Genomic DNA, 25,941 nt, shown 5'->3' with positions numbered 1-25,941 from the left:
TAAAAATTCTTGCCCAGTTTTCCACTTCCCCGTTTAATCTTGGTTACATTGGCTTTGTTTGTACAGAAACTTCAATATAATGTAATCAAAATTATCCATTTTGCATTTTATAATGCTTTCTAATTCTTGTTTGGTCATAAAGTCTTCCCCTCTCCATAAATGTGACAGGTAAACTATTCCCTGCTTTCCCAGATCGCTTACAGTATCAGCCTTTATACCTAGATCATGTACCCATTTAGACTTGATTTTTGTATATGGTGTTAGATAATGGTCTATGCCCAGTTTCTACCATACTGTATTCCATTTTTCCCAGCAGTTTTTGTCAAGTGGTGAGTTCTTATCTCCAAAACTGAGGTCTTTGTTGGGTTTATCAAACAGTATATTATTATAGTCATTGACTGCTGAGTTTCCTGTACCCATTCTATTTCATTGATCCACTACTCTGTTCCTCAGCCAGTACCAAGTAGTTTTGATGACTGCTACTTTATAATATGGATTAAAATCTAGTATGGCTAGGCCACCTTCCCTAGCATTTCTTTTCATTGGTTCCCTTGATATTCTGGACCTTTTGTTCTTCCAAATGAATTTTGTTACTATTTTTTCTAGCTCTATAAAGTAATTTTTTGGTAGATTGATTGGTATGGCACTAAATATGTAATTTAATTTAGGTAAAATTGTCATTTTTATTATATTAGCTCGACCCAGCCATGAGCAATTGATGTTTTTCCAATTAGTTAGATCTGACTTTTATTTGTGTGAAACTGTTTTGTAGTTGTGTTCATATAAGTCTTGGGTTTATTTGAAGCATTTTTAGTATGGTAGAATCTGTTAGAGCTTTTGCTATTCAGACTAGCCTTCCATAATTTATTTACACTGCATACTCTTACGTCCTAGACCAGGGGTGGGGACCTGTGACCTTGAGGCCACCTGTGGCCCTCTAGGTCCTTGGGTACAGCCTTTTTTTTTTTTTTTTTTTTTACTGAATCCAAGTTTTAAAGCACTAATTCTTTTATTAAGGGAATTTGTTCCATAAACTTTGAATTCAGTCAAAGGGCTGCATTTGAAAACCTAGAGGGCCACAGGTGACTTCAAGGCCACAGGTTACCTACCCTTGTCAGGATTCTTGACTGCTGCATAGGGTTTCCAGGATAGGGTGCCTGCAACTTGTTGGTTCTCTTTGGATGGAAATTAATGCTATACTCATAATTGACCAATACTACTCCCCATCGTAATGCTTGTCAGAATATAGATAGGTGAATTTGTCCAGACCTGAATTTGAGCTCCCTGAATATACATAACCAGCCAGCATTTATTAATTGCCTTCTATGTGTTAGGCTTTGTGCTAGGTGTTAGAGATGCAAAGACAGAAATGAAACAGTCCCTGTCCTCAAGGGTGTGTGTATATACATATACATATACATAATACATATAAAATAAAGGAATTTTTTTCTTTCTAATAAGGAATAAAGTTGTAGACGAGATTAGGTATGGATTGGACTAGATGGCTGTTTGGGCTCTCTTTTAGTTCTTAATCTGAAATTTTTTGTCAGGGTTAATTCTTGATTTTTGCTTTTTTTTTTTTCCGTTTAGAGAATTGAACAAATATTATGTGAAATTAAAAGGAAAGTTTCCATTTTAAAAAACAACTCTGGCAATAAATTAACAGAGAAAATAGCTTTAATAATTGTAGCATATGACCATTTTATTGCTCCATCTTTGTGCTATCCTTTTTTCTTGAGTCCCTTGACCCCTTATCATAGCACTGACTGTGCTCTGCCAGATCTCATCCTTAGATTTCTGTCACCATCCACTACTTTGACTCCTACACATGTGCTGCTGAATGAAGGTAGAGAAAAATCACTCAGCTGTTCTGACTGGCTCCATTACAGATTTGTTATATGACCTCAACTGAGCACTCAACTGGTGCTAGGGAATCCTTTAGTACTTCACTAACTCACTCTCCCATTCACCATAGCTGCTATTCCAAACTTTTTCATCCTTCCTCAAAACTTTCATGGCTCTCCCTCCCTCTCTCCCTCTTCCTTAGCCAATAACCTTGTCTCATATTTTACAGAAAGAAATTGAGACCATTTACCAAGAGGTCCATTTTCTCCTGCCTCATCTCATATCACTCAGATACTTTATGCCACTATTTCTTCTTTCACCTGTATCTCATAGGTAGCTTTGTCCTTCCCAGTGCAAACCCCTATACCTGCAGAAGTGATCCCATTCCATCCAGTCTCCTCCAGAAGACTGCCCCCATCATCACTGATCTTCAATCTCTCCCTGTCTACTGGATATTGTCCTGTAGTCTAAAAACATGTCCATGTGTCTCTTATCCTCAGAAAACTTTCAGTTGATCCTTCCAACCCTGCTATCATTCCATATCTCTCCTGCCTTTTGACTAACTTGAGAGGGCTGATGTCTTCAATTGGTGCTTCCAGGTCCCCTTCTCAGATTTCACAATCTCACTTGCAGCTTCATCATTCAGAACTGCTCTCTCCAAAGTTACCAGTGATCTCTAATTGCCAAATCCAGTGGCCTTTTTCTAATGCTCACCCTTTTTGACTTTTGCAGCCATTGCCTATGTTTACTTTCTCAATTTCTTTTTATTGTCTTATTATAATTAGTATTTATAGGACTATATCAAAGGATGATGATGGATATCCTACTTCTAGTATAATTGAAAAAGCTATTTGGTTCATATATGTTAAATAACAATACCAATTTATTATGATATATCCCTTTAAAGCATATTGTAGTTTATTATTTATATCTTTTAATTGTGTCTATTTTTTACCTTTACCTTTTCTGAGATTATAATTGCTACTATTGATTTTTTTGATTTACTTGAAGCATAATAGATTTTGCTTTCAGCATCTTAGTTTAAAACTTTGTGAATCTCTTTGCTTTTTGCGCTTCTTGTAGATGAAATATTGTGCTATTCTGCAGTTCTCTCAGTTTTATAGGTAAATTTATTACATTCATATATGCATGGTGATGATTGTTAATTGTCTTATTTTCCTCAATTCTATTCTTATATTTTTCCCATAGGCTTCTAAGCCCTAGAATGAAGTCAAATCACCACAACTGTAGGCCTCCCTGTCTAGACTTGGACAAGTCTATTTTCCACCTTCATTGGGTTCACAGCTCCATCCTTAAGGATTTCCAGGCTTGACGCTGGTCCCCAAACAAAAATAAATTCCATGAGCTATGTACGTGGGTCATATTTTTCTGGCTAAAGGCCCTTTCTCTAGTGCACATAGGCTTCTAAGAGTAGTTGTGAGAGAGGTTGTTTTGCTCACTCACTGTGCCATCTTGTTAAGATTCTCTTTATCAGGAATCTCTGTCAGAAATTTATTAATGTTTTAATTTAAGTTTTATGTATATCTTACTCTGGTGCCCTTAACTTTATTATTTTTTCTGTATGCAGAGCAGAAATAGCTAATAAGAAAGAATGCTCTAATGTAAATATTGAAAACAGCACTCTTATGTTCTATATTACTTTGATTTATATATCAGCATTATTTGGGTCTATGACAGTTGTATTAGGTGAATGGTATATGTGAAATTTATTTAAGATATTTATAGAAAATAATTTTCTGGGGGGCAGAGTTAAGATGGTGGGGTAGAAACAGGGCTTCTGTTGGGCTCCGGCTCCCACAACCTCTAATTCGTGTAAAAGGTGACTCTGGACAAACTTTGGAGCTACAGAACCCACAGAATGACACAGAGAAGTTAAACTCCTGCTGAAGACAGCCCAGCAGGACAGCAGGAAGGGGCCAGCATGTAGCACTCTGGGAGCCGAGCCCAGCCCCTCAGAAGCCTAAGGTTTTAGCCTCAGGGTGGCCACAGCCACCTGTGGCTGGAGGGACTTCAGATCACTAGCAGCTGTGGTGGTTTCCAGAATTATCAACCCATAGATGCTAAGGACAAAGTGAGAGGTCAGTGCATTGTGAACTTTGGGATCTAGTAGCTGGGAGTGCAGTCAGCCTTTATCCCCTGGAGGGAGACCACCACTGAAGTGCCGCCATCACATGGCAGCTTCAGCTCCTGGTCTGCAGATTGTAGGGGTGTAATGGAAATGCAAATTTAAAGATCTCCTCTGCCCCTAGGCTAAAGTGCACCTGGAGCCTGGGGTGGGAGGCTTGTTTTTCAGTAGATACTTTTTGATTGGCCAGTGGGTCCAAAAGGTTGTTACATTCTCTGAGCCAGGAAAAGGCTATATAAGCCCTGATGTGTAGCTTTGTTTTGGGGGCTGTAGCAGCAAGCACCCCAAGCACGTCCTCAGGGTTTGCTGCCCATACAGGTTCTTGGATCTGCTTTGTTAAAGGAAAGCAACTCAAAATGGGTTAACAAGCTTACTTTAATCAGTCAGACATATATCGTTTACCTTGTTCAGGAGAAAAGGTCAGCACCCCGAACTTCAAAGTATACAGGCAGAATTTTCAAGACAGAAACAGATCAAGCAGACAGATTTCCAAACTGTCCAACCATTACATCCATACCCAGTCAGCATCTGGGTTTCCACATCTGGGTTTTTCAAAGCCCGGGGGGACCCTGGACAATGGCTTCCCAGAAGACAGATCAAATCACAGAACACTTCTCAAAGTGAGCCCCCAAAACAAAGCCTCACATCAGGGCTTATATAGCCTTCTCCTGGCTCAGAGAATGTAACAACCTTATTGACCCACTGGCCAATCAAAAAGTATCTACTGAAAAACAAGCCTCCCACCCCAGGCTCCAGGTGCATTTTAGCCTAGGGCCAGGGAAGATCTTCCAAATTTGCATTCCCATTACAGGGGCTCACTTTGAGAAGTGTTCTGTGATTTGATCTGTATTCTGGGAAGCCGTTGTCCAGAGGGCCCCCCCCCCCCAGCTTTGAAAAACCCAGATGTGGAAACCCAGATGTTGACTGGGTATGAATGTAATGCCTGGACAGTTTGGAAATCTGTCTACTTGATCTGTTTCTGTCTTGATAATTCTGCCTGTATACTTTGAAGTTTGGGGTGCTGACCTTTTTCCCCTGAACAAGGTAAACGATATATGTCTGACTGATTAAAGTAAGCTTGTTAACCCATTTTGAGTTGCTTTCCTTTATCAAAGCAGATCCAAGAACCTGTGGTGGTAGCAAACCCTGAGGATGCTTGGGGTGCTTGCTGCTACAAGAGGGACCAAGCAACCAGTCTGAGGGGTCATCGCTCTTGCTTTAACCTGCTTGGATCTGGATTGCTGTGTAGGGTGGAGGTCCTGGGGTGTGTGACCAGCTTGCCAGAGTGTGTGGAGGCTTCAGAGAGGGCACCCAACAGGGCAGCTGAGAAAACCCTAGTGCTTGGTACAAAGCTCCCCTGTCTCGTAGCAAAGTCCTACTGTGGTAAAAAGCCCAAAAGTCAAGTAATTGAGTGGCAACATGAGTAAACGAGGGAAGCAAGGCAAACAGAGGAATCCAACATTAGACTCCTATTTTGGGGACAAAAAAGATCAAAGCATGGAACAGGAAGAAGACAGTGAAGTCAGAACTCCTGCACCAAAAGCTTCTGAGAAAAATATGAGCTGGTTACAGGCCATAGAGGAGCATAAGAAGGATTTTGAAAATCAAGTAAGAGAAGTGGAGGAAAAATTGGGAAGAGAAATGAAAATGATGCAAGAAAATCAGCAACCTGACTGAAGAAAATAACACCAAAAAAATAGATTAACTCAGATGGAAAAAGAGGCTCAAAAAGGCAATGAGGAGAAGAATGCCTTAAAAAGCCAAATTTGCCAGATGGAAAAAGAATCTCAGAAGCTCACTGAAGAGAATCATTCCTTTAGAATTAGATTGGAGCAAATGGAAGCTAGTGACTTTATGAGAAATCAAGATACTATTAAACAGATCCAAACAAATGAAGAAATAGACGGCAATGTGAAATATTTCATTGGGAAAACCACTGACCTAGAAAATAGATCCAGGAGAGGTCATTTAAAAATTATTGGACTACCTGAAAGCCATGATCAAAAAAAGAACCTAGAAATCATCCTTCAAGAAATTCTCAAGGAAAATTGCCCTGATGTTTTAGAACCAGAGGGCAAAATAGAGGTTGAAAGGATCTACCTATCACCTTTTGAAAAAGACCCAAAAAGAAAACTCCTAGGAATATTATAGCCAGGTTCCAGAATTCCCAGATGAAGGAAAAAATATTACAAGCAGCCAGGAAGAAACAATTTGAATATTATGGAAACACAATTAGGATTACACAGGATCTGGCAGCTTCTACACTGAGGGATTGAAGGACTTGGTATATGATATTCCAGAGGTCAAAGGAATTGGGATTAAAACCAAGAATCACCTACGCAGCAAAACGGAGTATCATGTTTCAGGGGAAAATATGGTCATTCAGTGGAATAGAGGATTTTCAAGCATTCTTAATGAAAAACCACAATTGAATAGAAAATCTGACATTGAGATACAAGAAGCAAGAGAAGCATGAGAAGGTAAACAGGGAAAAGAAATCATAAGGAAATTATCAAAGTTGAACTATTTACATTCCTACATGGAAAAATGATAATTGTAACTTATGGAACTTTTCTCAGTATGAGACTAATTGAAGGGAATAGAAGTGTGTGTGTGTGTGTATGTGTGTGTGTACACACACACATACATACACATTTCTATATAGGAGGGTATATGGGCATATGAATAGATATGTGAATGTGTGTACATATGTGTACAGGTATATGTAGATAGAGGGCCCAGGACCAATTTAACAGGAAGGGATGATACTTAAAAGGTGAAATTAAGAGGTGAGAGGAATATAATGAGAGGAGATGGGGAGAGACAGATTGGGGTAAACTATCTCATATAGAAAAGGTAAGGGAAGATGGTTACAATGGAAGGGAAGAACAGGAAGTCAAAAGGGAATGGGTCAACCTTATTCTCATTGAATTTCGCTTAGGGAGGGGAGTGACATACACACTAAATAGGGTATCTCATCCTACAGGAGAGTAGAGGGGAAGGGGATGAGAGGGAGGATTATGGAAGGGAGGTCAGGCTGGGGGAGAGGGAAGTTAGAAGTACCCACTTTTGAAAAGGGACGGGATCAAAGTAGAGAATAGAACAAGTGTGAGTTGGGATAGGAGGGAAGGAAATATAGTCAGTCTTTTACAATATATCTACTATGGAAATGTTTTGCATAGCTACACATGTACAACCTATATTGAATTGCTTATCTTCCCAGTAAGGATGGGTGACAAGGGAGGAAGGGAATGAATTTGGAATTCACAGTTTTAAAATCAAATATTTAATATATATACACACACACACACATATATACTATTATCAATATTATTTTACAAATAAATGGGAAATAAGATATTCAGGCACTGGGGCATAGAGATCCACTGTTCCCTACTGGAAAGTTGGAGGGGGTATGGGAGAAGATTGGAGGAGGGGATATTTAGTAGGATCGCTATTTTGGGGTGGTAGGTAGGGGAAAAATAAAGCATTTGATAAAAAAAATAAATAAAAAATTATAAAAAATTTTCTATTCCATATCATTTTCTGAGAGGTTTTTGCCTCAAAAAATAATTAGATTTCAAAAATTGATTTTTCGTGGACCAGATATTCTGTTAGTACTAATACTGGCTAAAATAAAGGCTTATTTCTAGTTTTAAAATGTATATTTATATATTTCTATACAGAATAGCTTGAATATGTTTTCATATAAGAACAGAACCAAAGCAATTATACAATTAGTCTTGAAATTTTAATGGCACTATGAGTACAGTAAATAGTTTTTAAGTGATAGTGGTGAACAGATGGTATGAGAAGATACATAATTGGTTTTCAGGCTATTTAGATTTAAAGACATAACCATTAAAGCTATCAAATATCTTATTTCTGATAAATTCTAGTTATTGAATAAATAGATATGTGATTCTTAGTTGCACAAAAAATAAAGTACTAATGTTTTAAAATAACCAATTTGTATTTTTCAATGGTCTCTTAATGTTGGTTTTTTTAGGCCAATTTTTTTAAAGTGAGTATAGTAGTATGTAATTTGATTATTTTTGTCTCAGTTGACATTAATATAACATGTCATAAGTGGGTTGCTACTAAATGCAAAATTGCTTTAGGCCATATTTTACTGCCATGTTGCTTATTGACTTCTAGACAGATTTGTCCAAATAGTAGGCTTTTTGCCAGTGGTTCTTTTTAATTTTCTGCTTTATAAAATTAAATATTTAGAATATTTGAATTCATTTTTTAAAAAGATGTATTTGAGTAGCCTTTGATATATATGTGTGTATACATATATAATACATAGGTGCATATCATTCAATAGTTCATCTTATATTGTAGGAGAAAAAGTCTTTTCTGCAAATGAAATTACTTTAATTCAAACATAAAGCACTATTTTTGGCAGCTGGAATGTGTTTTACAGTGAATCCATGGAAGTAGATTAAATCAATCAATAAATGAACATTTATTAAATGCCTACATTAAGTGCTAGGCATTGTGCTAGATACTGATTGTTAGGTATTGAGATCACTTAGAGAGAAGTGACTTAAGGCAATGGGAGTACTGGACTTGGAGTCAGGAAGACTCATCTTTCTGAGTTCAAATGTGGCTTCAGACATTAACTAGCTATGTGACCTGGGCAAATCACTTAACCTTTTTGCCTTAGTTCTTCAAAAATGAGTTGGAGAAGGAAATGGCAAACTGCTTTAGTGTCTTTGCCAAGAAAACCCCAAATGAGATCATGAAGAATTGGACGTGATTGAAAACTACTAAACAACAATAGCAAAAGGGAAGGGTTATTAAAAAAAAAAAAGCTTTAATGATATTTTTAACATCACTTTTGTTTCCCAGTGACTCTTCCATATAAAATCCTCTCTTAAGAAGTTGTTGCAGTGAAATAAATATTTGCTTATATCTAGAAAAATGTGTAGGCCTCCCTTTGCATGTTATAGCTTATACCCTCTCTTCCCAGCAGCAGGAGCCATTGTCTCTAAATTCATGTGATTAATCACTGTTTTGATCAGATTTCTGAAGTCTGTTAATGTTGTTTTCCTTTACATTATTGTGATCTTTGTGTGAAATATTTTCCTGGTTCTGCTTACTTAATTTTGCATAATTCCTTAAAAGGTGGATTTTTGTTTTGTTTTGTTTTGTTGAGGCAATTGGGCTTAAGTTAAGCCCAGGGTCACACAGCTATTAAGTATCTAAAATGAGATTTGAACTCAGGCCCTCCTGATTCCAGGACTAGTACTACCTAGCTACCCCAGAGGTGGAGCTTTTTATTTCAGAGGAGATCTGAGTATGTTTGTTAGGCATCTAAGAAGTAACCAGTAGATAGGGAGACACTGAAAATTAAGAGAGAAAGAGAAGATATGGGATCAAGGACATATATAGATTGGCCTTTGAAAGTAAAGCTAACTCAACCTCTGAAATTTTAGCAGAAGAGGAAAGATTGGGTAAATGCAGAGAAGTTTTAATAGTATGGAGAAGTAGAGAATGAGCAAACTCATTTAAAAAATAAACTGTCTCATTTTCAAAAGTCTAATAAAACAAAAAAAAAATTGGATACTAATCATTTTAAAAAATCTAAGCTTATATCTTTTCCTTGGGTCTCCCAGTACAGCCTTGCTACCCATGGTGTGGGAGTTGGTGATCAGATAATGAATGAGTTCAGGCTCTGTTTTGGATTTTTTTTTTTTTAGCCTTTTAGATTCAGGGTGTCCTGGATGATGGAAATAGCTGAAATTGCTCTATCTTTGGTGCATAATTTCTGTTTTGGAGTGGTTGTGGGGATCAGAGAAAATTACTAGCCTTTAGCCTCGTTATTCACCTGACCTGGAAGTTGCAAGAACTGTTACTGGGCAAGGTAGTAGAAGATTTAGGCTCTAAAACAGCCTGAAACAATAGAGAGGAAAAACAGTTTATGGAAAGATTGACAGCTAAACAGTGACATTGCTCTGACATTTAGTGGCTGGTGAAACTATAAGAAAGGCAAAGAACAGATAAAAACTGAAAAGATCTGTAATTATTTCTGGAATTCATTTCTACCTCAAAAAACTATCACAAATTCAAGGTGCTTTTTTGGGCCAACACATTACAAACCACTCATAGGTTTACTTTCCCTAGCCAGTTAGAGGAAACATTACAATAGACAGTTCAGAGCAATAAATACTTAAACAACAAAGCAAATAAAAAGATTAGAGAAGATTCCCCTCCTATACATATTGGATACACTTTCATTGGTTACTAAACCAATGATGAGGAAGACACACCTCTGCCTCTTAAAATACCTTGTTTATTCTGGTATCAGCTCAAGACTCAGTTCAAATACCACACTCTACATTAAACTTTTCCCTGATTCCCTGGCTTCTAATTCCTCTCCCATACCCCTCTTTTTTGTACGTACCTATGGATGCATATATTGTTCCCTCCACTTCCCCCCCTCCCACACCTACCGCCCCCCCCACTGTAAATTCCTCAAGGGCAAGGAATGTTTCACTTTTGTCATTGTAATCCCAGCAATTCTTGCTATTTTCTAATAAAGTCCCTGGGGTCTTTTTCACAACTGCCTAGGGACCATGACAGCCTTTAGGTCCTCCACATTTGTATATTTAAAGTCCTTTGGAGCGTTGCTAGTTTATTTCTGATTTCTTTTTTTGATTCACTCAAATTGGCATTTGGTCAGATAAAGGGGCAGGGCATAGACTTTGTTTAAAGATTAAAAACTTGGATCAAGTAAGACAACTTCAATGGAAGTTACGATGAAACCAATGCCCCCTCTTTCCTTTGGGGTAGCTAGGTGGCATAGTTTGACAGAGTGATGGGCCTGGAGACAGGAAGATCTGAGTTCAAATGTCGTCTGAGATACTCACTAGCTGTGTGATCCTGGGCAAGTCAACCTCAGCCTCAGTTTCCTCATGTGTTAACTGTAGATAATAATAGCACCTACCTCTCAGGGTTGTTGTGGGTATTAGAAGAGATAATATTTGTAAAAGTGCCTAGTATGGTGCATGACATATAGTAAGTAGGTACTGTATAAATGCTTGTTCTCTTCCCTTTTGGAAATCCTTAGAATTGGATTCCCAGTGTATAAAAGTTTTTGTTTTGGGAACACTGAATACATTAAAAGGAAAATTTAAAAATGTATTTCAAAGACAAAGGATTTATGGATTTTTTTTTGCTATTATTCCCTTTCGTATTTATACAACTAATGAAGATTTGGTAACAGCTATATTTATAATGTATTATAATGGTGTTAATGACATAGCTCTCTTTATAAAAATATGCAAACATTATTAATCTTCCCTTTTTTTTAGGCTAAAGTATTTGTTTGTTTCTTACAGTAATCCAAAATCAGAGAGTCAGCGAGTAAATAAAAAAGTCAACAATGATGCCTCACTTAGAATTCAAAATTTATCCATTTTGGTGAGACAAATCAAATCTTATTACCAGGTAAGCAATTCTTTTTGGCTGTTTCAAACAAAAAACTAATTTTAATAGATGGGTTTAAACATGTTCAAATTATAAGCTTTACTTTATTTTCCATTTTATATTGATAATGATATGTACTATCAATTTTATATTGATATTGTAATGATATAATAAAATATAGTTTAGGCACTCTCTTTTTTCTTACTTATATTCCCACTGCTTAGCGTAGTGCCTGGAACATAAGAGACACTTAATAAATGTTTATTGAATTGAATTCTATGAAAATTGACTTTATTGACTGTATATTGAAGTATAAGGGGAGAATGTTTGAAGTACTTAAGAGAATAAAATATTTTAAATTATTCTCTTTGCATTTAAAAGATGCAAATGTGTACAATATGGTGTTGATGGTGTTGTTATTTTAGACACAGCTATATAGATAAAGCTGACCTCTAAGCCAGGAAGGTCTGGTTTTAGGTTCTACATTTGACGCATCTTGGTTTTGTGACCTACAGCAATTTTCTGTTTGAGACTTGAAGTTACAGAGAAAATGCACATCTGCATTGTTATTCCCTTGCCTAAGAGTTCTCTATACCAGTGAAATAACAGGGCTAATCCATAATCCTGTCCCTATCTCTATTTAAATTATTAAATGTTCTACTTATATTTATTAAAATAATACTTCAGTATCTATTATAATTGATGCTTTTTGTGAAGCATACTCAGATAAAGTACATAACCTTGAAAATAATATAATTTATTTCTTTGCAAAACTTTTAGATAATCCTAAAAGGATTGCTTGATGTGTCTCTGGATTTTTTCTACAAAAGTTTCCATAAATGATTCTTTAAAATGTGTGTGTGTGTGTTGTAGTCAAAGTTATGAACATACTGCTTAAGACTAATAATGTTTATCTCTGATATTCTCCCATTTCTTTTTATCATAGTGTTTGAAAGCAGGGAAAAAATTATGGAAGCAGTCTATTTATTTATTTAGATCAGTGATCTCTTAAGTTTTCTCCACTGAATAAGTGTAACAGTAAAAAAAAAAAAACTTTAAAAAATAGTAACATATTTGTATGTATTTATTTACTTGTACTTCTATACTGGTAATTGTATATTTTATAAAAATAGGCATGAAAAAGAATGAGATAAAGGTGAAATAATATTTGATTGTAGAATCATGGGAGAGTCACTGGAATTAATTGTATGGGGGAGGGGTGACATGATTAGATCTTTTCTTTGGGAACATTATTTTGGCAGCTTTGTGGAGACTGTAACAGAGAGGAGAGAGGCAGGAAAAAGGGGAACCAGTTAAAAGGCATTGCAATGATCTAGACAGCTTCTGGGTAATGTGATCAACAAGATGGAGCACTAGACATTTTTTCCAGTCTAGCTCTGGAAAAACACCCCCCCACCCCCCTCTCCAGAAAGGAATTATGCATTAGAGGAAGAGCAGTTACAGCTTCTTCATAGACTGAGACACCAAGGAGCATGACAGGCTCAGAGAAAGGCTTATGAATTAATAGCAGATAATGCTGATCCCTAACTGGTTCACTCAGGAATTCTCCCCAACACTTCCTTCCATCCCCATTCTAAAATAACACGCAACTTGATTCAGGGACTGAGTCTGTAGTGTACTTGCTGCTGCTGCAATCTCTTCCAAATTACCTTGCTTCGGCCTTTACTCCACTATTCTGTGGCCACAAAGTAACAGAACTCCTCACTACCTACCCACTTGTGAATAAGGGGAAGGTATAGGAAGGATGGAGCATGCTCTCCCTGGGGCAGCATAAGAACTAAAAGAGCAGAGGGAACTAGGTCAGGGGAACAGTGTGAGTGTGGGGATGCATCAGACTTGAAAGGATGGGGCAAGGCATTTAGTTGGCTGTAGTCCTATCCCTCCAGAAGCCTCTTAGAGCAGAGTTTGAGGCCCATGAAATGTAAATTGCCTAGTGTGATAGGAAGCTTAGAAAATTTTGAGGTCCAGATCCTGGGTGGTAAAACTGCCATCAAAAAGGAAGGAAGTCAGAAAGTGAGCTATAGGCTTACTACTGATGATCTTAGGAGAAAGAAAGCTCAATTACAAACCTAGATCACAAACAGATGAATCAGGAGGGAAGATATTGAAAGAGAAGAAAGATACTTCAAATACCTGATGGGACAGAAGATATTGTGGATTACCAAGAAAGTATAGAACCACAGCAAGATGTTCCTAAGTGGTTCAACTGAGAAATAAGAATCTTGAAAAAACTTAACAAGTAACAAATGGCAGAATATATGGACTATAAAGGAGAAATAATTAGTAAAAGAGAAAAACTTCAATTCACAATGTCAAGTCTCTCCAAAGAAGCCAAAGAGAGGACAATTGATTGGGAATACAAATATACTGAAGTGGAAAACAGTCTTGAAGAACAAAAACAAAAGCAGTTACATTGAAAGAATATATCAAGGAGGTGGAGCCAAGATGGAGGAGTACAGAAACACTCAGCTGAACTTTCCCACATTCCCCTCCAAAAAACAATAATGCCTCAAATTGAATTTTGAAGCAGCAGAAGCAATGAAAGGTCAAGTTTTCCAGCCTAAGACATCTTGGGAGGTTGGTAGGAAAGATCTGTCTCATTAGGGTGGTGTGGTGGTTGGGACCCTGCTGCACAGGCTATGCCATGGTGCCAGTAGTGGCCTTAGAGGAGGCTACATTGGTGGCGGCAGCAGCTTCAGGAGCTCTTGGCCCATAGGTGGTGGGGGTGTTGGTCAGAAGTAGATTGCAGGGGACCCTTTGCTGATGCTGGGTTCAGGATCTTCTTGCATTACCCATGCACAGTTCCAGGTTGCTGTGCCTAGGCCAAAAGGAATAATACCACTTTCAGTCTCAGAGGGGCAAGGGCCCTGGTTGAGGTTCTAAGGTGGAGAAAAGTGTTTCTGGTCTCATGGGGTAGAATAGGGACCTTTGTCTCAAGTTCAAGACAGAGAGGTGTAATTGAAGCTGCAGGAGAAGGGACTTGCTCACAGTTTTAGGGCAAGGAGGAGTTTTGGCTTTGGTGGTTATTATGGGACAACAGGTTCCCTTCCTGGGTAAATACTAGAGCACAGGCCAGAAGAGCAGGGATCACACCTTTCTTTAGATGATACCCCTTTGGAAACACTGAAAACCTACAGACTCCTGGAGCTAGGCTGGAAAATGAGTAAACAGTAAAAAAAAAAAAAACTGACCATAACAAGTTATTGTGGTGACAGGGAAGATCAAGACACAAACCCAGAAGAACACAGTAAATTTAAAATAGTGAAAAGCAAAGCATCAGAGAAAAATGTGAATTGGATTAAAAGTGCAACAAAAATTCCTGAGAGAGTTCACAAAGAATTTTTAAAATCAAAGTGAAGAAAAATTGGGAAAAGGAATTCGAGTGATTAAAGAAAATTATGAAAAGAGAGTCAACAGGTAAATGAGGCATACAAAAAAACCTTGAAGAAAATAACACTTTAAAACAGAATTGGCCAAATAATAGAACCAGCACAAAAAATCTACTGAAGAGAAGAATGCTTTAAAAAGCAAAATTGGCTGGATGGAAAAAGAAGTAAAAAAATTACTAGAGAAAAGAGTTCCTTAAGAATTAGAATTGACCAAATAGAAAAAGAAGTTAAACAAACACACTTCAGAAAATAATTCCTTAAAAATTAGAATTGGGGGCCTCTAGGTGGTGCTGCGAATAGAGTACCGTCCCTCGAGTCAGGAGGACCTGAGTTCAAATGCGGCCTCAGACGCTTAAAACTATCCATGTGACCTTGGGCAAGTCACAACCCCAATTGCCCTGCCTTCCCCCCTCCAAAAAGCAAAAATAAATAAAAAAAATTAAAATCAGACAAGTGGAAGCTAGTGACTCTAGGAGATATCAAGAAACAAAAAAACAAAATCAAAAGAATGGAAGAAAATAAGAAATATCTCATAGGAAAAATGAACTGATCTGGAAAACAGGTCAAGAAATAATTTAAGAATTATTGGACTGCCTAAAAGTCATGATCAGAGAAAGAGCCTAGATATCATATTTCAAGAAATTATAAAGAAAACTGCCCCAATATCTTAGATCCAGAAAGTAAAATAGAAATTGAAGAATCTAACAAATACCTCCTGAAAGAGATCCCAAAATGAAACTCTCAGGAATATTATAGCCAAATCGCAGATCTCCCAAGTCAAGGAGAAAATACTTCAAGCAACCAAAAACAATTCAGATATTATGGAGCTACAGTCAGGATCACACAAGATTTAGCATTTTCTTTGTTAAAGGATTGGAGGGCTTGCAATGATATCCTGGAGGTCAAAGGAGCTAGGATTACAACCAAGCATTACCTACACAGCAAAACTGAGTATGATCCTTCGGAAAAATGATTATTTAATGAAATAGAGGACTTCAAGCATTCTTGATGGAAAGATCAGAATTGAGTAGAAAATTTGACTTTCAAATACAAGACTTAAGAGAAGCATAAAAAAGTAAGCGGAAAGAATAATCTTAAGGGACTCATTAAGGTTAAGCTGTTTACATTCCTGCTTGGGAAGATACTTGTAGCTCTTTAAGAACTTTGTCATTATTAGGGCAGTTATAGAAGGAGCATGCATAGAGGGCACAGGTGTGAGGAGATTGATGGAATGATATCTAAAAAATAAAATTAAGGTGTGAGAAAGAAGGATGTATTGGGAGAAGGGAGAGGAAGAACGAGGAGAATTATCTCATAAAAAGAGGTTCAAAAGGAAGAGCTTGGAGGATTAGATGGGGGGGGTGGAGTGAATGATAGGCAACATTTGAACCTTGTTCTCATCAGGATTGGCTCAAAAAGGGAGTAACATACCCATTTGGGTATAGAAATTTATCTTACCTTACAGAGAAATAGGAGAAAGAGAGAAAAGAAGGGAAGGGGTTCTGATAGAAGGGAGGGCAAATTAAGAGAGCTAGTGATCAGAAGCAAAACAGACTCGAGGAGGGACAGGGTAAAAAGAGAAAAGGATAAACCAAAAGAAATATGATGGAGGGAAATAACACAGTTAATAAATGTAACTGTGAATGTGAATAGGATAAATTCACACATAAAATGGAAGCAGATAGCAGAATCCAACAATATATTGTTTACAAAAAACACTTGAAACACACACACACAGAGTAAAAACATGGGAATGGAGCAAAATCTATGATGCCTCAGCTGATGTTAAAAAAAAAAAAGGGGATTGCAATCATGACCTCAGACAAAACAAAAGCAAAAATAGACTTAATTAAAAATGATAAGCAGGGAAACTACAGGTACCATAAATAATGAAGTAATATCAATACTAAACATATGTGTACCAAATGGCATAGCATATAGACTCTCTTTTTAAAATAATATCTTTTTAGTTTTCAGCATTCACTTCTATAAGATTTTGAGTTTTAAATTTTCTCCTCTACTTCCCTCCCTAAGATGGCATGCAGTCTAGTATAGGCTCTACTTATACATTTGTATTAAACATGTTTTCACATTAGTTATGATGTAAAGAAGAATTAAAACCAGTGGGAGGAGCCATGAGAAAGAAGAAATAAAACAACAAAAGAAAAGGAAAGGAAATAGTATGCTTCCATCTACATTCAGACTCCAAAATTCTTTCTCTGGGTGATAGCATCTTCCATTGAGAGTTTTTAGGGGTTGTTTTAGATGCTTACCATACAAATGCTTAAATTAGGAAAGGTTAAATTAGTTATAAGAGGAAACAGTAGAACAATGGGGGACCTCAACTTTTTCCTCTCAGAATTAGTTATATTTAACCGTAAGATAAATAAGAAAAAAGTTAAGGAGACGAATAGAATCTTAGAAATGTTAAATATGATAGACCTCGAGAAAATTGAATGGGAATAGAAAGGAGTATACCTTTTTCTCTGCTATACTTGACACCTTTACAAAAATTGACCATATATTAGGGTATAAAAGCCTCACAGCCAAATGTGTAAAGGCAGAAATATTAAATGCATTGTTTCTAGGACATAGTGCAATAAAAAATTATATTCAGTGAAGGGCCATGGAAACATACATTAAAAATTAATTGGAAATTAACTAATCTAATCCTAAAGAATGAGTGGGTCAAGGAACAAATCATAAAAACAATAATTTTATTAAAGAGAATGACAGCAATGAGACAACATACCAGAGTTTCTGGGAGGCAGTCAAACCTTAGGGGGAAAATGTATATCTCTGAACGATTGCATCAGTAAAATAGACAAAGAACAGATGGAGTAAATTGGGCATGCAACTAAAAAGGCTAGAAAAATAACAAATTTAAAATCCCCAGTGAAATACCAAATTGGAAATCCTGAAATTCTAAAGAGAAATTAGTAAAATTGAAAGTAAGAACATCATTGAACTAATAAAGCCAGGAGCTGGTTTTATGAAAAAATACCAATAAAATAAATAAGCTATTGGTTAATCTGATTTTTTAAAAAATGAAAACCAAGGGGCCGCCAGGTGGCTCAGCGAGTAAGAGCACCGGCTCCAGTGTCGGGATGACCTGGGGATCGAATCCGGGCTCTGACACTTAGCACCACACTCAGAAATAACTGGCTGTGTAACCTTGAGCAAGTTACTTAACCCTGATTGCTCAAAAAAAAAAAAAAAGAAAACCAAATTACTAGTCTAAAAAATGAAAAGGGTGAATGCATACCAATAAAGATGAAGTTAAAGCAATTACTGAGAGTTACTTTAGTCACTTATATACTGGTAGAACTGACAAGCTAAGTAAAATGGATGGATATTTACAAAAATGTAAATTGCGCAGATCAACAGAAGAAGAAATAGAATATTTAAATAACCCTGTTTTAGAAACAGAGATTGAATTAAGCCATAAATGAGCTCCCTAAGAAAAATCCTCAGGACCAGATGGATTCACAAGTGAATTCTACTAAACATTTAAAGAATAATTTATTCCATTATTATAAAAACTATTTGGAAAAATAGACAAGGAAGGAGTCTTTTCATATACATCATAAATCATGATATATCATAAATATTATGCTGATACCTAAACCAGAAAGAGCTAAAATACAAAAAGAAAAGTATAGACCAATTTCCATAATGAATATTGATGCAAAAAAATTAAATAAAATACTAGCAGGAAGATTAAGCAATATATCACAAAGATCTTACACTGTGATTAGGTGGAATTTATACTAGGAATAATGTTCAGTATTAGTTAAGTATTTGATGTGTGCATAATTGTACATTTAAAAACATATTTCAAAAAGAAATCACCAGAAAAACAAATGGTCCAATCTTGGATCATCTGGAGATTGAAAAATCACCATAAAATTTTTTAAAATTAATTTTTGGTACTAAATTAACTAGAAATACATATTTAACAAAATTAAAATATTAAAAATATTTTTAACTTATGTGAACAATACAACCAAGTGTTGGTGTCAGTGTCAGAAGAGAGAAGGGGATGTATTTCCAGAAATGTTACAAAGGTGAAATCCCCCCAGCTTGGCTATAGAGACAGTCAAGCGTCCAGGACAACTTCTAGGTTGCAAGCCTGAGGACCTGGGAGGTTAATGTTACCCTGTATATAACCAGAAGGGTAGAAGGGGAAAGGGTTTAAGTGGAAATATGAGTTCAGTTTTGGATATATTGAGTTTAAGAGGTCTACCAGATTTTGTTTTAGATACCTGAAAATTGCAAGATAAGAAATAAGAGTTTCAGGCAGGATAGGTAGATTTGAGAATCATTTGCATAGAGATGATTATTAAATTTATGAGAGCTAATGTGCAAGATGCATTAAATAGTTGAGATAATTAGGTGTATGTGGGATAAAGACCCCAAAGACCCTTACCCAAATAAAACACAGAGGTTTCTTCAGGTAGAAACAGAAGCTATTTATTCCTAAACGAGTCTCATGAGAGTTGGGCATCATCTACCCAGTACATACACCCGTGTAGGGAGGCAAAATACAAAATCAAACAAGCAGTTATACACCCTTGTACAAACAATTCTAGGACCACCCCAAAACCCCCCAAAACCCCTCCCTAGAATCCTTTTATCCAACACAAAATTATTTATCAGACAGAAACCCCTGGCAGACATATTATTTGTTGCAAAAAGTGGGCAATTTATAAATCATGTGTTGCTTTTCTTGTTTACCAAAGATAGGCACCTGGCAGACACATTATAGAAAAATAAAATTTGGGCCTATCAAGACTAAAGCCTAGCTCAAGTCTGGAAACTGTCTCCTTTACTTTATGAGAGTATTTTCACTTGTCCTACTCAGGTGGTTAGTGGATAGAACACAAGGCCTGGAGTCAAGAAGACCTGAGTTCAAATGTGGCCTTAGACTCTCATTGGCTTTTTGACTGTGGGCAAGTCACTAAACTTTTGTTTGCCTTAATCCACTGCAGAAGGAAATGGCAAACTATTCCAGTATCTTTTCCAAGAAAACTCAAATGGAGACACAACTGAACAACACAAGGCACTGTATTAGACTGGTGATACAAAGACAAAAACATCAAGTTTATAGTTTACCAGGGGATATAATTTAGGGGTCATGTTGGTCATAGGTTTGGGGGCTGGAAAAGACCAATTACAGATAACCTTTGAAGTCATCTGATCCAATCCCCTTAGTTTACAAATAAAGAAACAGGCCCAGCAATATGAAACAATTTAAGCAAGGACACATAGGTACTAAGTTGCAGAAGTAGGATTCACTTGTGTTCTAATTCCAAATCCTGAGTTATTTCCTCGGTATCATGATGTCTGTGCATAAATAAGAAGTACTTACAAAAGGACATTTAAAGTAATTTCAAGATGTATAGAGTGTTATTAATAACTCGTGGGATCAGGACAGACCTCATCTAGATGGCACTTGAGCTGTACTTTGAAAGAAAATAGAGATTCCAGGATATAGAGGTGTATGAGGTAGCAAATGTGTTCTAGACATGGGACCATTTTTGGAAAAACACAGAAGCAAAAGATTAAACTGTGTATATGGGGCAACTAGGTAGAGATAGTGCACTGGACTGGGAGTCAGAAGGACCTGAGTTAAAATCCAGCCTCAGATACTTAATATAGCTGTGTGACCCTGGGCAAGTCACGTAACCCTTTTAGCCTCAGTTTCCTCATCTGTAAAGTGAGCCAGTGAAGGAAATGGCAGACACTCTAGTATCTTTGCCAAGAAAACCCCAAACAGTGTCACAAAGGGACACAATTGAACAGCAAGAAGGAAACAGCACATAAGCCACTTGTACCACAATGGAAAATGGGCAGAGGAGTAATATGAAATAAGATTTTGAGATCTAGTTTGTGGAGTACTAACCATAGGTCAGTGGGGAATTATTGAAGACTTCTGAGTTAGGGGAGTGAGGTGGTTACATCTATGTTTTATGGATGTTAGTTTGGCAGCTCTGTAAAGGATGAACTGAAAATGGAAAAAATGCAGTCAGAAATGTTATATTAGCCCAAGTAAAAGGTGATTAAGACTCAAAATAGAGTAGGCCTAAGTTGGGAAAAATAATTCTCAAAAGTAACTTAAGCATTTTTGTTATAATCTTATTTACATTACTAATGGGCTTAAATTATTTTTCATAATTATTGCGAAGACTTACCAAGACCATTTCTAAACCTTGTCAGATTTCAAATTATAGTTGTTCAAATTAGCAAGATTTTATTATGCTGTTAAAATTTAACTGTGCTTTGGTGGGTAGATGAATTTTCTACAAGTTTCTGTTAAGATTCCAAAAATCTTTTGACTCTTCAGAGTTAGAGGTGAAATATCTTGAATCATTTGGATTTAAATTTTGAAATTAATGTGTCTTTCATAGAATGGGTCAGAATTCAAAGTCATTCTATAAAAACATTTTCAGAAAAATAGAGATTTATATTATACCTTAAAACAGTTACTACAGTGGAAATTTATTTTTTTTTGAAAAATGATTCTAAGGTTTAAAAAAAATTTTTTTTTTATTCTAAGTTTTTAAAATGCTGATTTTTTTTTTCAATTACACATAATCTTCAATTACACACAAGTTACACAGAAGTCTTACAGGTGTTCTTTTGTCACTAATTTTTCATTGAGCTAGTGTTTCTGTATAAGGAGTATTTTGCTGAAATTGCTGTCAGATAGTTATTTGTTTAAGGAAAGTAACTTTTGTAATATTTATTTACAATATGAGAGTTAGTCATATTTTATATATATGATATATGACTCAATTATATCATATTTTATAATGGAAATTTATTCAGGCCGTATGATTTTTGAATAGTATATTTTTGTTCTTGTCATTTGGTGAAGGCAACCTAGTTTTGTCTAGAGGTGGTGTATTTAACTGATAAATTCTCTTTTTAGGTAAAAATACTTTAGCCTATATTAACAGCTCAGTGAAAACTAGTGTTTGATGTGGAAAAATTGACTAAATTCTAAGTCATTATTAAAAAGAAAAATGTACTCCTTTAACGACATCTGCTTTACATAATTAAAATAATAATAGTCTTCATCAGTTGAGCCTATTGAGAATTTAAGTTCCTCATTCAGCTGGAAAAAATAGCTGGTCTCGTGAAGAAGAAATCGTTTATAATTAGGAAATATAAATATTCATTAGGGAGTCTGCATGTTATGAAGTCACTAATATTAAAAACAAAAGCATAGTTCTTTAGTTTAGCTCAGTTGATAGAGAAAAAGGATAGATTTTCATATTTGTCTTATTAGCATCTCTTGCAAATCTAGCAAAATTTAAAGTACTACTAGAATTAAGTTCCCTAGAATAAAACCAAATCCTTATGTTATTACATTGCAAATACTGTATATTGTTTTATGTTTTGGGCACTTTAATCATCGTAGTCTCTTTCACATTATTTAGTTAATTTTTTTCCTTTATGCCCATTTATAACTAGCATTTATGTAGTTGTTTAAGGCTATAAAACTCATTACCTATGTTAATCTCATTTGAACTTCACAGTAACCTTGGTAAAGTAGGTTCTCTTATTATCCTCTTTTTTGCAGACTAAGAAACTGAGGCTGAGAGAGGTTAGGTGATTTGTCTGGAGTCACACATCTAATTTCCCAGGACATCTAATTGTCTTCCTGTCTGAAAGTCCAGTGTTCTATATATACACTGTTCCTCTGATATAATTTTGTTTGTTTTAGATTAATCAGATTTTTAACCTTTTAAAAAGCAAGGACAATTGCTCAGTAGTAGTTAGTGTTATCTTTGGTCCTAATGACATCAAATCTGTGTTGGCATAATTTAGTCTTCTCTTTTCATCCTCTCTTCTTTTTCACAGTTGTATCAGTGAAATTTATCGGTGAAATTTTCTCTTTCTATGGGAATGGCTTAACCACATAAACATTTCAGTCAAACTGGGCTACTGGCTAGTTCAAAAACTCACATTCCATTTCCCACATCTGTGTCTTTACCACTCAGTCTAGCATGTCGAAAGTCTTTTCTCTACTGTCTGCTTAGCTTTTTTGAAGACTCCACTCATGTGCCATCTTGCATGGGAAGACTTTATAGATTTCCCTGTATTGCTCTCTTTATCCTCAAATTAGCTGGTGTTTACATATATTCCTCATTAGAATTTATGCTTCTTCAGGTTAGGGACTATGTTTTGGTTTTGTATTTTTTCTTAACCCCTAGCACAGTGCTTTGCTGATTAATAAGCAGTTGTTGAAATTTACTGAATTATCTTATGTTATTCAATCCAAATTATTTTTTATCTTCTTTGTATGTTCTCCCCATTTTTGGTTGTTTACTACATAGGAGACGTACAGGCAAAGAACTGGGCCAAGCCTGTAGACATGGAGATGTGAACTTGAAAATATGGATTATTTTTTGCCATTCTTTGTATCCTGAGCTTAGTAATGTGCCTGACACATCAGTGCTTAATAAATACTTGTTGACTGACTTTGAGTGTGTATGTGTATAGGAAAGGGTTGGTTTGAGAGAGGGTGATAGATTAGGGGTTTATCATTGCCCATCTGTTTTCATAACATTGCTTCTCAGGCTCTGTATAAATTCTGTATTGTGATGCTGTCGAATTTTTTCAGTCATGTCCGACTCTTCATCACCCTTTTGGGATTTTCTTGGCCATTTTTCCCTCTCCAGCTCATTTTGAAGATGAGGAAGCATCTTCATTAGTAATTCAGTAATAATCCACAGCTAGAATATTGATTGTTGCAAGGGACTTAGAACAGAACAACCATCTCAGTAAGGGGTAGGAGGTCTGGACAGGGTTACATGACTTGTCCAAGATCATACAAGTAGTAAGTATCTGAGGCTAGATTTAAACTTAGGTCTTCCTCACTTTGGGCCCAATACTCTCTCCACTATGCCATCTAGCTGCCCTGCAGTTTTTAGCTTTTGAGCTTAAGGACTTTCTTGGGTATAGCATCTTACAGAGTGCCTTTTAGTATTGAAGGGGAATACAGGACCTACAATACTTCATTTTAATCTTCTTTGCATACTTTGAGCTCTTGTTATTATTCAGTATTAGTACTTCTTGTGATATTAAAAACTCATAATTAGTAATTGAAAATAAAGCAAAAGGTAAGTTTTCCAGTTTAATGCTAAAATTTAATAAAGCCACCACGTTTTTCATATTTTCATTTCAGTTTGTGATTATACTATTATGATGTTTTACTTTCCAAGGAAATGATAATACTGCTATTAAAATGTGTATAGTATCTTCATGGGGCAATATTGTAAAAAAGCTTTTAAGGATTATATTCCAGAGTTTTACTTTTCATTAACTAGTGTTTATGAATGCTAGACCCACAGCGCTTTTAGGCAATTCTGTAGTGATTAAGTGAATAAATATCCTTAAGAACTTCCTGCTCTGGAAAGTGTTCAGATCAGTAGGATATTATATAGCCTCTCTTAGGACTCATAATTTTTTGGAAGAAGAAGTTGAATTTAAGATTTCTGTCTTGATGTTATTCTTGATTGGAACACTTAAACTAGTTTTTGGGGTTCAGAACTTGAATTATTTATAAGTATTATATACCTTGAGTAAGGAATAGATCCTAAATGTCAGTTTTTAAAGTCCATTATGAGTATAGGAGGGGTGATTTTCATTTTAGAAAACTAGAAGTGTGATGATACCTTTGACAGAAACAGATGTTTGGAAGAGGCATGGATTCCTTGCAAAAATTAATGAAGTCTCCATTGAGCATGGTGAGTTTGAAATGTCTATGGGATATCTAGTTCAAAATGTCCAATAGGCAGTTGATGCTGTGGAGAAAAACAATAGCTAGATTAGAGATAATAACTAGGCCCATGTGACCTGATGATATTACTTAGTGAGAAAATAGGAGGGCCTGAGATTTCAAAAGATTTTATCTGTACCAGATATTCATAGCAGCATGTTTTATGGTAGCAAAAACTTTGAAACAGTGATTCCTATTGATTGAAGAATAGCTAAGCAATTTATAGTATATAAATATAATGAAATATTACAAGAAATGACAAATGAAAAATTGAAACACAAGTCTCAGAACTGACATGTGTATCAGAGTGAAGTAAGTAGAATCAAGAAAAAATATACCCATGACTGTGAAAATATAAGTAGAAAGAACAAAAAAAAATTGAAACTGAGCACTGTAGTTTAAAAACCAAGTTGTACCTTCCTTCCTTTGAAGAAATGGGAGACTCTGGGTGTTGAAATATTGCCATATTTTGTCAGGTATGTTGTTTTTTGGCTTGTTTTTCTTTTTGTTTTTCTTTCTTTTTTGTTGTTGGCTTTGTTAAAGTGAAGACTTGCTGTGTAGTTGATGCAGAGATATTTTCAGAATTAAACATAATTTAAAAATCAATAAAATGTAATTTAAAAAAACAAAATAAGGCAAGGTCAGAGCAGGTACACATTCATTAATCTCTCTGAGACTTATTTTTTCCCATTTGTAAAAAGGAAATTATAATAATTGTCCTGTTTATCAGAGTTTCTGTGAGGATATTATTTTTTGTGAATAGTAAAGAATTGTACACATATTACTATTATGATGCTAACACACAAATTAGTAGTATTTCTAGAGGCAAAAGAGCACAGCTGCTCCATGGAAACCACAATCCTGAGATCCAGATCTAGGGCAAATAGGTTTGGTGAGTACCCAGACCTCACTATGCCTTACTGTGATGGTTATTCTTCTAAGTCCCTTGCAATAGTCAGTATTGTAGCAGTGGATTACTACTGAATCAAAGTATGGAGCAGAACTGCCCTTGTTTGATTGAGGCAGGTGGTTATCCCAGTTTCAGCCCACTGAGGGCAAATATCTATAGCACTTCTTCCCCTATGTGAAACTCTTACCCTGTTACCCTAGCTACTCTGCCTGGAATTACTGAGCAATAATTACTTCACCACCAATTGCAAGTGCACAGGAAGGTATGACCTCCACTAGGACTAATTAGCACTTCTCTGTACCTCTTCTCCTTTGTTTTGTCTACCATTGGACCTAGGAGGATGAGATACCTGGCTTTTGTGCAGGGCTAGATTTAGAAGCCTCCTTCCTAAGATAAGCTTCAA

The 25,941-nt window shown here is 36.0% G+C and overlaps 1 protein-coding gene across 14 annotated transcripts in view; it reads left to right on the top strand.

Moving 5' to 3' along the window:
* CCDC88A (coiled-coil domain containing 88A) overlaps positions 1 to 25,941 on the top strand; it is a 173,670-nt gene that overhangs the window by 20,712 nt on the left and 127,017 nt on the right. For all 14 annotated transcript variants that reach the window (XM_069071745.1, XM_069071744.1, XM_069071743.1 and 11 more), the window contains exon 3: positions 11,341 to 11,449. In XM_069071745.1, coding sequence (XP_068927846.1) covers positions 11,341 to 11,449 — 109 coding nt within the window. The remainder of the gene's footprint in view (positions 1 to 11,340; positions 11,450 to 25,941) is intronic.

This window comes from Petaurus breviceps, unplaced genomic scaffold (assembly GCF_028583685.1).
Source record: "Petaurus breviceps papuanus isolate PSGF00001 unplaced genomic scaffold, PetGlider_PUasm1.0 90842, whole genome shotgun sequence".
In the NCBI taxonomy this organism is placed as follows: Eukaryota; Metazoa; Chordata; class Mammalia; order Diprotodontia; family Petauridae; genus Petaurus; species Petaurus breviceps.
The sequence above is the reverse complement of the archived record's forward strand: the minus strand, read 5'-3'. Positions and strand labels throughout refer to the sequence as shown.